Raw genomic sequence first — 17,211 nt, forward strand, 5'->3', positions numbered from 1 at the left:
TGAACCTGTCTAAAAATGTGCACGTTTAGCAAATAAAACCTTTACTAAGGAATGCGTGACTTGCATTCTCTTTATAATTCACTGCGGCACAGAGGAGTAGTAGTACCTCTCAGGATCGCAGATATAGGTTAAATAGAATTTGTCCTGAGAATAAAATAAAACTGTGCACATTACTTGCCTCTTTATGAGGACAAACTTAAAAACAAGGTCTTTTTCTAATGTGGGGAAAAAGATCGAGTTCATCAAATCAGCTCTGGAGTGGAAAAAAAAATCACCTCTGTCTAGGACTTCTCTTTCACAGACCAAAAACAGAATCGACTAAGTGTAGCACAAGAATAGATACTACACTTTGTTCTTAACTAAAAGGCCAAGAAAATGGAGTTATCTAACTTGATAAAAATTGTATCCATTGGTGTATGGATGTTAGAGTTATATTCCTTGCTTCATGTTTATGTTCCTATTTACTTTGCCTCCCCACGAGGGCAGACTTAGACACCAACATCGTTTTTTAATGTGGAGAAAGGAACAAAAATAAAAAAATTGTCTCAGTCGTGAACGATTTCTCCTCCACTAACCGAGAACAAAAAATTGAAGTGTAGCTTCAGGACACTAAAGTGAGCTGACACTTCTTCCAACTTTGATCTCTCTTGGCGTGCAACCAAAACTGTTTTTGATGTCTGACAAGAAACACCATGGATTCAACATGGCTACAATAACTGCACACCTACTTACAAGGGCCTGCTGGTGTATGGTACACATTCTTTATATATGAACACTTTCCTTTTCTTACAAACATATTCATCCCTTATCCATCTAAGAACACTTTTTTATTCCCTACTAACGATAAGTTCATTTAACGCCAAGTGGAATTTTTAACCTTTTGTCTTGATGCATATACTCAATGGACTAACTCTATTCCTAACACTTTTCTCTTTTCCAGTCATCGTTTATTAACATATTAAGATGAATCAATAAAAGTTGTTTTAAATGTTAGAATGAGACTTTGTTGTCCCATACAAGGAGACTTATTTTTGCCTATTATACAAGTATATCAAACATTTTTTTTTGTTAGGAATTCAATTTTTATGTGTCTCATAATGTATAAGTAGCAAACTTGGTGATAAGTTGTAAAAATTAATTTTCTTTAAATTAAAAATATTTTTTATATTTAGTTGAAACAAACATCAGCAACCTCCGGTACATGAACTTGGTTACCAATGACTCTATTTTTAAAATGATAGATGAGGCTTTCGTATTCAACAAAAACCTACTGTTAACTTCTTCTGATCCACTCAATCGAATTTGAATACAATGACCACAAAAACACAATCAAAACTCAGCATCTCCATTTCTGCGTAAAAAAAAAACAAAAAAAAACATGAAATGAAAACCGAGAGCGAATTTGCTCAGCCAACCGACCTGTGATAGACATTAGACAAGGACAGCTTGAAAGGGACAATGTTGTCTCAGTCGGCTTTACTGATTTCTTAATGTTTATTTTAATTATGATCTGAAATATTTAGGTTGACAGGGGTCTGCATATGTAATTGTTCTTAATTTTCATAAATGGCCTTCATCTGGCCTGCGGAGTCAAATGAGTTTTCAACCTCCTGATTTAAACCAAAGAAATTTCTTACCTGCAATCGCCGCAGTTGTGCCGTTCTAATCACAATCTTGTTGAAGGGTTCACTCACTTTACAACGGATTCTTTAAATAAAACAAAATAAAAATTAACAATGATGAAAACTTTGGATTAAATAAATTAACAATAATAATTTATCATTCACATGTCTTCATTAGAAATAGTGGAGTACTTCTTGTTTGCTTCGACTCTATTTGGACTACTGTTGTTGTCTAATCTCAATTATTGAATTTGGAATTTTTTTTTAAATGAGTAATTTGTATGATTTTTATTTAATTATTTGTGGACTATTATCCTCATTCTCTAGTTGTTGTGTTTACGATGTTTCAGTCAATTATTCCTCTGCGAAGATGACCACAACTATTGAAGGCAGCAATTGCTATGGATGCAGTTTGAAGATTCGACATTCCTATCCCATCACGGTTAACGACCTGATGAAAGCCAGAGGAGTAATTGTCCGAAACGTTGTGGAAACAACAACTAGAGGATGAGGATAATAGTCCACGAATAATTAAATAAAATAAATTGTTCTTGTCTGCTTTGACTGTTCGGACTGCCATTCTTGTTTACTCTGAGTGTTCTTATCTGGAATGTCACAACTTTCTTCAGATGGATCATGTCCAACTCTGGAATCTTTGTCAAATTTTTGAATCGGCACAGAATTTTGAACAAAACTATTTATTTAATGTACATGGGTCGCATGTTCTTATTCTGTCAGCCATGACTGGTTTAAACTCTTAATTTGCAGTTGTATTCTTAGTATCGCATGCACTGAGGATTGGAACTTCAGCCTCCAAAAGAGTGTGACTTAGACCTGAATCTTACTTAGCTTTTCATCCATTATGCTATAGGTGCTCGCAGACAATTCTAGTGTGACATGATATACCTGAAGAAGGTCAGAGGTTACATCGGCCGAAATGTTATGAATATAATGCAAATTATTCAGGTATATTTTGTTGCACTCGGGAATCTTTTTTTTTTTCTTTTTTTTTTTTACATGGGAGATCACCTCTTATCAAGGCCCAGAAGCCACTCAGGGATAAGGGTTATTGTGTGTGTGTACAATAATCAATGGGATAATATCGTAGTAATAGTTGGTATTGGAGATTTGATAAAGTGTCTTACTTAAGGCGGCGATTAATCAGGAATTTATTTATATTGGACTTGGAGACATCCAAGTTGTAGTCAGGTGGAAAACAGGCAGACAGAAGAGAATTCCACAGGCGTGCACTTCTCAGAAAGAAGCTTTGTTCATGGAATCTACGTTTTGATTTAGGCACAGATAAAGAGTGGGCGAAATTACTGACAGTGGTTTTAGCTAGACAGGTGTTAATCGTGAAAGATTGGCAAGGGGGGACCAGAGATTGGAGCACGGACGAGCACTTGCCATGGAAATAATGATAAAACAAAGACAGGCTCGCAACATCTCTTCTGTGGGAGAGAGGTTGCAGGGAAGAGAAAAGACATCCCCCACTAAGCCACTAAGCCACGAAGTCTATTTTGTACTTTGTCAAGGCAGGATAGGCTGTTTTTAGAAGCTCCAGCCCAGATGTGGCAGCAGTACTCCATCTTTGGATGTACTTGGCTTTTATACAGATAGAGAATTGGATCAGCAGTGAGATATCTTCTGGAGTGGTAGAAGGATTCTACCATTTTCCCAGCAGCCCGGGCAACAGACTTGATATACGTGTTCCATTTCAGATCAGGAGTAAAGGTCAAACTCAGGAGCTTGTCAAAACCTGAAGCCTCCCCAAGACGAGAGCCATCCATTTCAGTTGATGCTAGATGAGGAACAGAGCGTTAATGATGTAAAGATAGGAGTTTGGTTTTAGATGCATTAAAAGTAACCAACCACCTCTTCCCCCACTGTACCACGTGCTCAAGATCAGAGAAGAGCAAATCAGAGAGAGCTTTGTCATTTATGGCCTTTGATATGTTGCCATAGATGGTCGTGTCATCAGCATAGATGTCAACGAATGATTTAAGTATGTGTTTTGGGAGATCAATGATGTAGATCAGGAAGAGAGTTGGGCCCAGGATGGACCCCTGAGGAACTCCAGCATTAATACTGTGGGCCTCTGATTGCTGCCCATCAACCACTACTCTTATGAGCCTATCAGAGGGAAATGATTTAATGATTGAGAAAACATTTCCAGTTATACCGTAGCTGGAAATCTTGTGAAGTAGGCCCTTATGCCATACCTTATCGAAGGTCTTTGATATGTCGAGCAATTGCACTAGAAAGGAAGCCTTTGTCGACAGATTCACTAATCCTATGGGATATAACTGTTAGCACATCAGCTGTAGATCTCGCAGAACGGAAACCATATTGCATGTCACTAAGGAGGTTATTTCTGCTGAGGTGGTTGACTACTTCTTTATTTAATATGGATTCCAGTAACTTACTCATGACACACAAGAGACTTATTGGTCTGTACTCAGAGGGAGATGACTTATAACCTGAGTTCTTAAATACAGGACATACTGATGAGGTTTTCCAGGGTATTGGAAAGCACTACTCCTTAACGCTTAAACAGTTTTGTAAGTATGGGGGCACTAGTATGGCATCGAGAGGCCCCACCAGAAACTACTGCATGGTCCAGAATCCATTCACCAAATGGAAATACAGCAGCCCCAGTACTTTACACTGGCTGATAGGACAGCCTCCTTAGTGGTTAATCCAAGGTTCGGGTCCATGACTATTAAGCGGATAACGTCAGCCCAGATGAAACGTTTAACTCCAGCACCCTTACTAGTGATGTGGCCACAAGGATAGACATAGAAACAGAAAAATTTCCGACATCTCAAGCTACTGTTCATGAAGTACTACCGACCTGGAGAGCAGCTTTTTCTTCACCCTTTGTCAGAAAAATCACTCATTGGAAATGAGGACTGAGGGACAAAAAAGGAGAAGCGAGAGTTACTGGAGCTGCCGATAACAAATCCACAGTGTATTATCTACTCTCCATTTAAAAAAAAAAAAAAAAAATGTAAAGACTTATTAATATCTACTTAATATAAGTCCGTTACTCCGTTCCCAGTTTAGGAGGATATTTGAAAATAGTTTCCCCTCCCATAATTATGCATGGATATTTTTTGGCTTTATCTAACCTCAATAGAGAATGATTCGAGCATTCAAGCTTTACCTTATAAGATACCGTAATGGAACTTTCAATTTGTGAGTTCGAGGTTTTATTTTGTATTAATTTAGTTTGGAAGAACCCATTCAAAAACTGGTTAAGAGTAATACAATTTGGCTTAGGTACTAAGTTTAGACTGCTTAAGAATAATGCATACAGCTGAGAAAAAGCATTTTTCAGAGTTTAGTTAATAGTGCAGATATAATTTGGAGAAAAACAACAGAAAAAAAAGAGTAAAAACAAGATAAGTGCAGTTGAAATGTTCAGAAATTTAGTCAAACCTGGGAAAAATGAATAGAAAATAATGTCTGCAATACACAAATTTTTGAGATATTAAGAAAGGTGTATGAAATTTCAAACAGAACCCTTTTATTTAATCCATGGGGTAGCTTGCTCTGTTGTTTCATCTTCTTCTATATATATAAAAGCGAAAATGTATGTATGTTTGTATGTCTGCTAAAAACTTTCGACAGACGGAACAAAAATTCACAAACTTGGTGTCATATGAAAGGCCCATCTTTCGCCCGACAAACACTGAAAAAATTGGCCAAAAACGTTAATTTTTTCATCCTGAAATCAGCACTTTTCTACAGGGGGGGAGGTCAACAAAAAACGTCATCTCATGACGAGATCGGTTCTACGCATGCGTCAGACAATGTCATAACCTGATTTAGTTTAAATATTTGAAGAACTGACACAATTTCATGTACGTCGTGTAAGCTCAGTTGGTTAGAGCGTTGGGTCATTATCTAAACGTTTTGGGTTCGAATCGTGATGTGAGATGTCTTCTTTTTTTTTTTTTCGATTTTTAAAATTTTAATATTGAAGCAGGGTTATTTAAGCCATTTTTCACGTAACGTTCGTTTTTTTGTTTTTTTTTTTTACTTTGCTTATTCTTAGGTTTTCATTAACACCCCCCCCCACACACCCGATTGACCACACACACCCAAAAACACCCGGGTACCCACCGATTTTAAAAATTTTAATATTGAAACAGGCTTATTTAAGCCATTTTTCACGTGTTTTTTTTTTGGGGGGGGGGGTATTTTTCAGAAGTTTTAACATTCGTTTTTCTGTTTTCTTTTTTGTATTTTCGATTTTTACATTTAACATCGTTCGTTTGCCTTACGTCAGTTTTTTTTGTGTTTTACTCCTATGTTTTTATTCTGTCTACCTACTTACTACTTTTTCTTTTCTTTTCTTTTTCGTTCGCACGGGTACTCACTGCTATTTTCATTTTTTAGGGGGTTGGTTATTTTATTTTTAAACATTTTTTTTTTAGGGCTCTGTTGCTCAATACCCTTACCATAAAACCTCTCCACACTCGGGCAACGCCAGGTACCCCTGCTAGTCATCTATAATGCAAGGTCTTATGGCACAATGGATATAAGTGATAATCATTGTTATTTATGAGTGACAATCTTCTGGAGGTTGAAAGTGATACTAAGAATATAATTATAAATTACTTAAAATTTCTATCCAGTCATGACAGAACTTTGACCTTTGGGTCAAGATCAAAGTGTAGTATCTATTCTTCAGATGCTACACTTCAATTTCTTGTTCTCTGTTAGTGGAGGAGAAATCCTTCACGACTGAGACAATTTTTATTTTTGTTCCTTTTCTCCACATTAAAAAACGACCCTGGTGTCTAACTCTGTCCTGTGGGGAGGCATTGTAAATAGGAACAAGAGTATGAATAGTCCATAGAGAGAGAGAGAGAGGGACATCCCTAGGAACATTTATTTATAATAAATTTGGACCAGGAAAAAAAAAATTAAAATATTTGGCACTCATACAGTATAGGACACATACGAAAATCGCATTCCAAGTAAAAATTCTTTGAGATACTTGTATATTAGGCAAAAATAAGTATATGCATAAAAATTAGGAAAAAATTATCAAATAGAAATTTAATTAAAAAATAAAAATGAGTTTTCATATTTTGCCAATCTGTCATTGATGAGAGCAGAAATACTTGTAAAGCAGGGGGAGATAACTCACTCTTTTTTTTTTTTTTTTTTTTTTGGCATTTTCACTCCAAAGAAGGCACAGTGCTACTTTGATGTAGGGGGGGGGGGTACTATCATTCTGTCTGTCATTTAATCAAGTAAACAAGGGGAGAGAATTCAGTTCGTCATTTAGTCAAGTTAGTAGTGGGTGTACCTAGCGTTGCCTGGCTGTTTAGAGGTGTGTGTGTGTTGGGGGGGGGAGTAAATCAAAACAAAAGAATAAGCGAAATAATAACCCTGTTATTTAAAAAAATTGAGAAAAAAAAATCGAACGTGATGCAAACGAACAATGTTAAAATTTCTTAAAATCGGAAAAACAAAAAAAAGAAAATGCGAATGTGATGAAAAAAAACGAACAATATTAAAACTTCTTAAAAAAATTCTGAAAAATAAAAACAAAAAAAACATTGAACGCAAAAAATGGCATAAATAACCCTGTTTCAATAGTAAAACTTTAAAAAAAATCAAAAAAAAAAAGAAGACATCTCATCATGATTCGAACTTACAACCCTTGTAAGATAATGACGTCACGCTTTAATCAACTGAGCTAAAAGGACGTCAACAAAATTGGATCGTTTTTTTTAAATATTTAAATTAATTCAAATTCCGAAGTCATTTGCGCATGCGTAGAAGCTATATTTTGCTACCCCTCCCTGTACAAAACTGGCCAGTTTAGGGTGAAGGAATTAATATTTTTGGCCAATTTTTCGATATTTGTCATCCAAGATGTTGAGCTTCAAAACGATACTGATCTCGTGAAAATGCGTTGTCTCTGTCAAAAGTTTTTCCGAAATATACAAACACACACACACATTTTGCCTTTTATATATATAATCAATGGTGGATCGACAAAATACGAAAACTGATTTTTATCTTTAATTAAACTTTTATTCAATAACTTTTCCTAATTTTTGGTGAGAATACGTTTTATTGTCTGATATGTAAGTACTAGCAGGGAGACATGATGTTACCTGGAACTGAATGAGGATTAATGAACGTTTCACCCTTTCAATACTTTTATTGTCATTGAAATCTTTTTTTTTTTTTTACACAGTGATCACCACTTATCAAAGCCCGGAAGCCACTCAGGGATAAGGGTTATTGCAAGTACATTACATTAGTGTGGAGATTTGATGAAGTGTTTACTTAAGGGGGGGGCGGTTCATTAGGAATTTGTTAACGTTGGACTTGAAGACATCCAAGTTGTAGTCCGGTGAGAAGCAGGCAGACGGAACAGAGTTCCACAGGCGTGTAGTTCTAAGAAAGAAGCTTTGTTCATGGAATCCGCGTTTTGATTTAGGCACAGATATAGAGTGGGGGAAATTTTTCACAGTGGATTCAGCTAGACGAGTGTTTTTCGTGAAAGATTGGAGTTCAGACGAGCACCTGCCATGGAAATAATGATAAAACAAGGATAGGCTCGCAACGTCTCTTCTGTGGGAGAGAGGTTGCAGGGTAGAGAAAAGGGCATCCCGGTCAAATCGGTGAAATCGCACACTTTTCAATCAAATCGATTGATTGCCTACTTTAGTTAAAGACCAATTGTGGTGCATTGGGAGATAGTTTCCACAGTGACTTAGTTCACAATACATTGTAGTCTAAATTGCACTGTAGAGAATATACCGTTGATTTTATATAATGGTTTAAATTAAAGTTTAAATTGCGAGAGTCAATTGTTATGGTTCAATTGTGCTCTAATCAGAAACAGTCATTTCGAACGCACTAGTCTTATCAAAGAGCCTACAGCTGATTTTATATGCCGGGTCCTTCCGTTTGTGCGGTGAAAAAAACTTCTCAAATACACCTAGGCTAGTAGATGATAAGATACATAGTGCTGAAGATGAAAGAATATTTAATCTTTCTAAAAATAACTTTTCGTTTGGTGCTAATTCTCCTCTGCCATGTGGCTAAAATATTAAAGGGAGGCTTTCTCTCTTTCCAAATGAAATCATCCAAACCAGGATTAACTTAACAATAAGAAGAGACAAGCAGAGAATATTCTTGAACTGATTGATGATGACACCAGAAATGATGAGAGTGTATAAAATTCTTGTGAAATGACAACAAACCTTTCCATTGCGGATAAGAGGGACTGGATTCTTGATTGCATCATTTGTAAAACACCTAGAAATAAAAAAGAGAAAAATAAAACATTTTAATTAGCTAATTTAATTAACTGTGGAATTTGTACATGCTATATATATATATAGTCTGAAAAATTTGTTACTAGTATATCATCTTGTTGGAAATGTGGATGTTGTAAGCATTTGTAAATTAGGCTCACCAGTGTTGTAAGTTTGGGTTAGGGCGGGGGGCAGTCACTCGTATTTTAAGTATAAGTCTATTAATCAATTTTACTAACCTGAAATAGAGAATACCTAACAAGCATAAATAACGTACAATGACAAACTAAACTGCACCTGAGCATAAATATACGCATTTATCTACTACATAATAAAATGATCATAGAAATTCCTGTCTGGACCAAAGTACTGTAGGTTTGCAACAACAGATGTCACATAGCCACTATCTTATGTAACTTTTAAACGTCATTTTAGACACATTTGGCTGTTATAATAAAATCCTACATTACATCCTAGAAACAATATCATCACAATCGCAATATCTTTTGATGAGGTAGTTCCTATTTTCCCTCTAAATCTACAGTACTCTTACCATCCCCACTCATCACTGGGACTGTAAACACACCTTATAACTATTTTCGGAACTGGTTCATACATGCATATACATACAATTATCTTTCCAGTTACTGATTACAAAATAATAATTTCTCTCTTCAAAATTTCTGGCTTTTCTCATTGGGAATAAATAACTAATACAAAAAACGAATGCGTCAGACCTTCACATGCATGTTTCTGTGTGTGTTTGCTTGCACATTATTTTTCATGTGTGTGTGTGAGTGCTTGTGTTTCTTGTGTGTGTGAATGTTTTTTGTGCGTGTTTTTTGGTGTGTGCTTCCGGGTTTGTGCATATGTATGCCTCTTTGTGCGTGTGTCCCCCCCTCCCTCCGTGAGTGTTTTTGGGTTTAAGCTTCCCTGTATGTGTATGTGTGTGTTTTGTGTGTGCGCCTGTGTGTCTCTAACATTTGTGTCAACCAGACTCAGGTATACACGTGACCAGCGGATACAACTAGTTATATATATATACCTGACAAATATAAAGGACATACAATATTTCACAATGACAAACAATACAAATGTTCATTACTTCACCACCTGGGTGGAATCTCTGTTAGATAGGATGGGGATATTCTGTCAATACTAATGTGCTCAGCATAGGGAATAAATGTTCTCTATCATCTGAAGTAAGATGATTTTGCTAGCTTTCATGGGTTGTCTTTACAATGTAAGGTAGTAATCTTGTGAAGTAGACCTTTATGCTATACTCTATCAAAGGTCTTTGATATGTCAAGAGCAATTGCCCTAAAAAGGTAGCCTCCATAGAGAGATTCGCTAATCCTATGAGATATAACTGTAAGCACATCTCCTGTAGATCTAGCAGAACGGAAACCATATTGAGTGTCACTAAGAAGGTTATTTTTGCTGAGATGGTTGATTACTTGTCTATTTAACACAGATTCCAGCAACTTACTCATGACACATAGGAGACTTATTGGCCTGTATTGAGAGGGAGATGAGCGATCACCTGAATTCTTAAATACAGGGCATACTGATGAGATTTTCCAGTGTGATGGGAAGCAATTCTCCTTAAGGCAACATTTAAACAGTTTTGTAAGGATGGTGCTAGTTCTGGTTGAAGTCTTTTGAGTACTATAATTGGAATACCATCAGGGCCAGTTGCTTTACTGGAATCAAGGTTTTTAATTTTATTTTTAATCATTATCCTATGCTCATTTTGGAGTTGATATTAAACTGATTAGAATACATCAGAGATAACAGATACTGTCTAAGATTTCTACCAGAGGTAAGGAGTTAGAGACTTTGAAAGGGACAATCAGTAAATAATATAGTTAAAAAGCAATCGGAGATCAGAATGCAATACAAAAAAGATTCGAAAGTAATACCTTCCAAGGTTTCAACACCAGTTGCTTGCGAGAGGAGGTCCACATGGTGAGCTACTATCTGAAAATAGAAAAATAAAAATTCTTTCGTATCATTTGAACGCTTTATTTTGTTTTGCCAAATTATTTTTGTACTATACCTACTTGGTGTTGGTTGGGAGTTTTTGTACTGTTTTTCTTTTTCATATATAATTCAGACGACCGTTCTCGTCTTGTTCCATCAGCCATAACAGGATAGAAGTCCTAATAATTTGCAATTGTAAGCTTAGTATCTTTTCAATGTTCTATGATTCAGAAATGATGGCTTTTCATTATTTAAACATATAGAACATAATCTCAATGTTACGCTATCATTTTTCTACATACCCTATATATATATATATATATATATATATATAAAAAAAAAATATATATATAGGTATGTAGAAAAATGATAATATATATATACATGGCACAATCATGTTGACACACCGGTTCTCACCAGATCACCAAAGTTGAGCAACGTTGAGCCTGGCCAGTACCAGATGGGTGACTATTTGGTAAGGTTAAGTACTGTATGTACAGCGCCAAGTCGTAGAAATTTCTAGGTTGGTATCTGAAGGCGCATTAATGCACTGGGAGAGAAGCATCCCCAGTCTTTATTAAAACATGCATCTAGGTTGGTTGGTTGTTTTTGTTTTACGGCACATCAACCCTTTTCGGGTTATTTAATGCCGAATCCAAAGATTTTGAAGAAAATTTTTTTTAATAGAATATATTTGTTATTTTCAAGTCGGTTTCTATTTAACCCAGGTACTACCACTCCGGGTCAGAGTGGACCTGGGAGCAATGGTAATTAAAGGGTGGCTCCACACTCCCCAAAGCCTGCAAGCTGGGGCCTCACCACTGGATATAGTTTAAGGTCATATCCAGGACCCATGCATCTAGGAGAAGGAAACTCTGATGTAAAAACGTGCGGTCTACTGTATACTCTATCCTGTGGCAGTTATCTGCACTGACAAAAGTTAGCAGTATTACCAAAATGTGTGGATGATTCTACCCCTAGCGGTCTACTGTATACTCTGCACCGACAAAGGTTAACAGTAATACCAAAAGGTGTGGATAGTTCTACACAAAGCCTTCACCACTATAAACAAATCATCTGTGTGGATTTCCGAGTTGTGGCAGAACCTCATACATGAAATCGATGGGAGAGTCCATTTTATATATATATATATATATATTAGTGGTGGGATGATTAATCGGAATCGGAATTGTTAATCGTAAGAATCATGTATTTTGGGGGGAATTGGAATTGGATCATTAAAAAATACCTTGGATTTATGATTCTTTCATTACGATTCTCTTATATTTTTAAGTTGAACTGATAAACGTCATAGAACTTTTCATAACATATTTAATATAATATACAAGAATTTTATTAACTACTTGAAAGGTAATCTTTATCTTAATGAGTTTTCTTATTCTGTCGCATGCATGGGTGCTGTCTGTCTGTTTTGAAACTTCGAGGCCCATGATTAGTTATCTGTTTGTACTGTTGCAAAACTTTAGGGGCTGCGAAGTAACATTGTTTTCATTTGTGAGCAAAGTTCATTTATGTATAAAACAGTCTAACTACATCAAGTTCATGAAAAAGTTGATGAATACTTAAACCGTTAATGAAAAAAGATTTTACAGTGCTCTCATTGCGAGTAAATGATGTTCAAAATCAGTGGTTTTTCCAACTGGTGACTAAAAACAAATGGGGGGGGGGCGCTTATCTTTTGACAAATTTTTTTTTTTTTTTTTACCGACACTCTTCCATTAGTAAATGAATGAAAAATGGCTTGTAAACCTTTATATTTTTTTAAAATAAAACAAGCAAAGTCAAATTATTTAAACAATAAAAGGTTTAATAGAACAATGCGGTAAGTGAATTTAATTTACATGCCATTAAAATATTCTACTAATGAAACAATAAAATATTTCTTTTGGAACTTCTTTGCACAACAAAACAAAAACAAATGTAAAAAATTTATTAAAAAAGGAAAAAAGTTTAACTTTTTTTTAATCCTTTAAGCCCTAACTTAGCAAACTAACTAGTCACTCAGAACCGTTCAACTAAAGGATTGTACAGGCTTGGTTGACATTCACCGATGCCTGGTATCACAGTTGTGATGTGAGCATAGGTAAATGTTTCCCAACCCCTAACAAAAAAAAAAAGGTTATCAGAAATAGCATTAAGGCGGAGGCGATTTCGAAAGTTCAATAAATGACTTACGTTTAACAATAGAAATAAACAATTACTAAAAATTTACTTTTTTATATAGAAATAAAGAGGTAAATTAAGACATTAAATAAGAATAAACATTAAAGAACGATAAGTATATAATAAAAATAAATATATAATTATATAATAAAAATAAATATAGAAATAAACCAATGGTAAATGTTACCTTACGCTACAACAGGACACTGACCATTCTAATTTGTTTTTTTAGGGATATTCGAGGTCGCTGGCAACGAATCTGATAATCATACCCTCCGTAAATTTACCGTTTGCATGGTATGAACCCCTAGACCTTGGGACTATTTTGTGCCATTTTACCACCTTCGGTAGTGTTTTTCTTACATGATACGTTCACGTGCGAACGGGCGTAATGGGGTGTCTTATATCGCATAGGAATCTTTAAGCGGTCATTTCAAATCAAGTTTTTAAAAAAATGTGGTTTATTTTTTTTTCTTACGTATTTTTAATGCTTTTTAATTGATCTAAGTTTTCATGAGCAGTTTACAAAAACATAACCACCGAACATATTTTTATGTTTTTCCGTTCTTTTTTGGGGGTGGGGGTATTCAATTATAGGACTTGTGTAGTTTAGCAGGTGCTTCTGCAGTTTAAATAACCCCAGCACCCCCCCTTCCCAATGTTACTTCCCCTGATTCCATACTGTTTATTTATGTATAACTTGAAATTTTTCTGCAAAAACTATTTTCATTAATAATTAATTTTCTACTTTGTCATAGTTTTTGGATAAGTTTCTAATTTCAGCATGATACCATTGATTTTAACTGAAATTCAATATTTCAATTTTTGCCTTAATAACAAAGAAGCACAAATATAACTAAGTTCTTTAAACCAAGGATTTTCAAAGAGACAAATAATCTCATCAGAAGGAAACACCTATCATTTAGCAATAAAAACTCTGGTTTCAATTATCTATACTATAAATTTTTTTTGTGTGTGTATTGATATTCATATTGAAGACCCTTTTTTCTATTTATTTAAAAAGAAAATACAATTTTGCTATATATGGGTTGTGGAATTGCATTCATCTGCAAAAGATCAGTATTGCATATTCTTTTAAACATTCATTTTAATTAATTTTCTATTAGTTTTTTCGATTTTCTTATAAAATGGTCATCTTTAGTTAACTATTATGTGTAATTATATTCATGCAGATATTCTACATGATTTATACTTGCATAATATTTGCATAAAAACCTTTCTTTATAAATTTATGTATATGCATATATATTTGTTTAAAAGATTTTGCCTACCAAACTCCTCTGTCAACTTTTTGGTCTACAGACGTGAAACTTAATATATAGAGTATGCAAACACATGCGAAACTTTATATTTGGGTTTTAGCTGGGGAAAATTGGTGCACAAGTGTGAAAATTAAAGAACTGGAATTTGCCAGGTGAAGGTCGAACGACACCATTACAAATATGCATGCATAACGTAATAGCCATTGGTTCATGTTTTAATTTTTAGCCTTGCAGCAAATATGTCTTCATAGCTCAGGCATTAATGTCAAAGGAAAAAGTAAATCATAAGCTAAACGTTTTGGTTTTGATTTTCGGTAGTGGCATACCAGTCATTTTTTTTTAACTTTTGAAATCATTACTATATATTGGGTTCAATATAATATAATAATAAAAATAAAATCTGCATTAATCAAAATATCATATTAAACCATATTTTACAACCGGGCAATGCCAGACGGCCTGCTAGTTAATTTATAAAAGTTTATCAATCATGTATGAAACTTAAAACCAAGTAAGAGATATAAGAAATATACTTGAACAGAGGCTAGAAAAATTTCCAGAATACAGTAAAATTTTTAGTATGATAGGAATTTTTTTACTTTCTTTACACCGTAACACTCACCTTTAAAATGATGACTTTTATAGGTTTCGGGGTATGCTAAAAACGAATATCACATTCAAATTTGGGTCCGACAAGTAGTTTTCTGGATATTAAGACATTTTTTCAGTGTATTACTTAATAAATGTCAGTGGCGTTTGCCATTCTTAACATGGGGAGGAGGGGATCTTTTGTAACACGCATGCACATTAGTACTTGTTCAGTTAAGAAAAATATGGCTACCAGTGAAAACATAAGGTTTACATTGGATAATAAAGATCTTAATGTCCACTACTTGTCTACCCCAAATTTAAATGTGATATTTGTTTTCAGCATACCCGAAAACCTATAAAAGTCATCATTTTAACAGTGAGTGTTGAGTTGGAAAGAAAATAAAAAATACTAAATCTATGCATATGCTATGAGGTGTCAAGAGCTATCATCCATTGGATAAAATTAGATTATAAATTGTCCAAAATAAATATATTAGTATTTAAAAAAAAATTATCTAACTCTTGCGATGTTTCTGCATATAAATGCAATTTTAAAATAAAGTTAGATCAGGATATTTTTCTTTTTACTGTTTTATTTTTTTGTATGATGCAACGGACCCTAGCCCAGGATCTTAGTTATGGCCTAACCCATGCTTGCAGAACATTCAAGGGTTCTTTTTTAGAATTTTTACTGCCTCCTTTTTTGCCGCAAGTTGTATTTTATGGACATTTGGAGAGCCAGGGATGGATTCCAGGTAGTTTACAAGGTTCCTCTTCACCATACCTGTTGCATTGACCATTATTGGCATTATATATATTTGGTTTAGCCTCCATGTTGTTCTGAGGTCATTTTTGAGAGCGTCACATTTTCTTATTTTTTCTGTTTCGGCCCTATTTAATCCGTAGTTGTTAGGAACCGTGACACTGATGATTTTTGCTATATGTTTAGTTTTTTTCATATGTCTGGTTTTACCTGGTTATGGATTTCTTTGTCCAGTAAAGACATTCCCTCCGCCAACTTGGCCAGCTGTTCAGTAATGGCCACACCTTGGATAGCTTTATTCGCATGGGCCTTGGCATCAAATTCTTCATCAAGAAATGAATTAAAGAACTCTGAAAAAATAAAAATAATAAAATAAAAATATAAAAACAATTTTTTTCTAAAAATAATTTTTTTTTTTTTTATACAATTTAAACAATATTTAAAATTATTTTGTGAGATTTTCGATTTTAGACATAAATAGCATCTGTCCTAAAATATCAATAATTCACTAGCGGGACCTATGGAAATTCCACAGCAGACTTTTTTCATAAGTAATATATTGATGTTGGCATTCTGTGGATGTTCAGCATAAATGGAGATGCCCCGATAATATTGTAGCTCTTTTGTTAAAACTGCAAAAGCATTTATCTAAGCTAGCAGGGATGCCCAGTCATAAAATACACTTAAATACGATATTTCAATTTATGCATATTTCGTATATATTATTATAGAGTCAATTTTCTATTGATTCTTATATATCATAAAGTTGTGATTTCAAAAATAAAAAAAATATATCCATATAACTTGAATTGAAACCAAAACACCAAAACTTATGAAGAAAAAAAGGGGGAAAAATATACATATACATATATATATATATATATATATATATATATATAACTTGAGTTCCTTCAGCTATAATCAAAACCGAAACTAAAACTTATGAAAACTCCTTGGTAAAATTATTTATAAAAAAATAGATGACTTGAGTGCCATCAGCTATAATTGAAACTGAAACCAAAACTTATGAAGAATTCTTGGTAAAATTATTTATTACAAGAAATGAAAGGTCATAATTAAACAACGGTCACTCGAGAGAAAAAAGATGTAAGCGTGACGTACAAAATAACACACACTATCGTATTATCAATAATTCATTCTGAATTACCATTTCCTTTCCTTTAGCTTTGGTCCATGTTGTTAAGAAGATAAAAATCATTTCGCTTCTAATTTTATTCTAAATGCGATTGCTTCTGGTTTGAATATTTTTGCAAAAAAGCCATCTTTCTTTCACCAGTATAGTCATCTTATGATGGTATGTGAACAGGTTTTGAAAATCTTAAATAATCAACAAAAGTACTTATTTTCACTCAAACCTGGAATAGTAATTGTCAATGCAACAACCAATCCAAATAAAATTAAATTAGAATTTTAATTTTTGGTACTTCTGTAGTTTATGAACCATGCTGCAATAATAACTTTATTATTTAGAT

At 34.2% G+C, this 17,211-nt stretch overlaps 1 protein-coding gene across 1 annotated transcript in view; it reads right to left on the minus strand.

The window, feature by feature from the left end:
* Positions 1–17,211, minus strand: part of LOC145297749 (conserved oligomeric Golgi complex subunit 5-like) — a 60,526-nt gene that overhangs the window by 39,122 nt on the left and 4,193 nt on the right. Inside the window, exons 2-5 of the mRNA XM_080143980.1 lie at positions 15,929–16,068; positions 10,837–10,894; positions 8,861–8,915; positions 1,638–1,707 (exon numbers count right to left, since the gene is read on the minus strand). Of these exons, the coding sequence (XP_080000106.1) occupies positions 1,638–1,707; positions 8,861–8,915; positions 10,837–10,894; positions 15,929–16,068 (323 nt within the window). The remainder of the gene's footprint in view (positions 1–1,637; positions 1,708–8,860; positions 8,916–10,836; positions 10,895–15,928; positions 16,069–17,211) is intronic.

Source organism: Euprymna scolopes, chromosome 18 (genome assembly GCF_053919585.1).
Source record: "Euprymna scolopes isolate OS-2025 chromosome 18, ASM5391958v1, whole genome shotgun sequence".
Lineage (NCBI taxonomy): Eukaryota > Metazoa > Mollusca > Cephalopoda > Sepiida > Sepiolidae > Euprymna > Euprymna scolopes.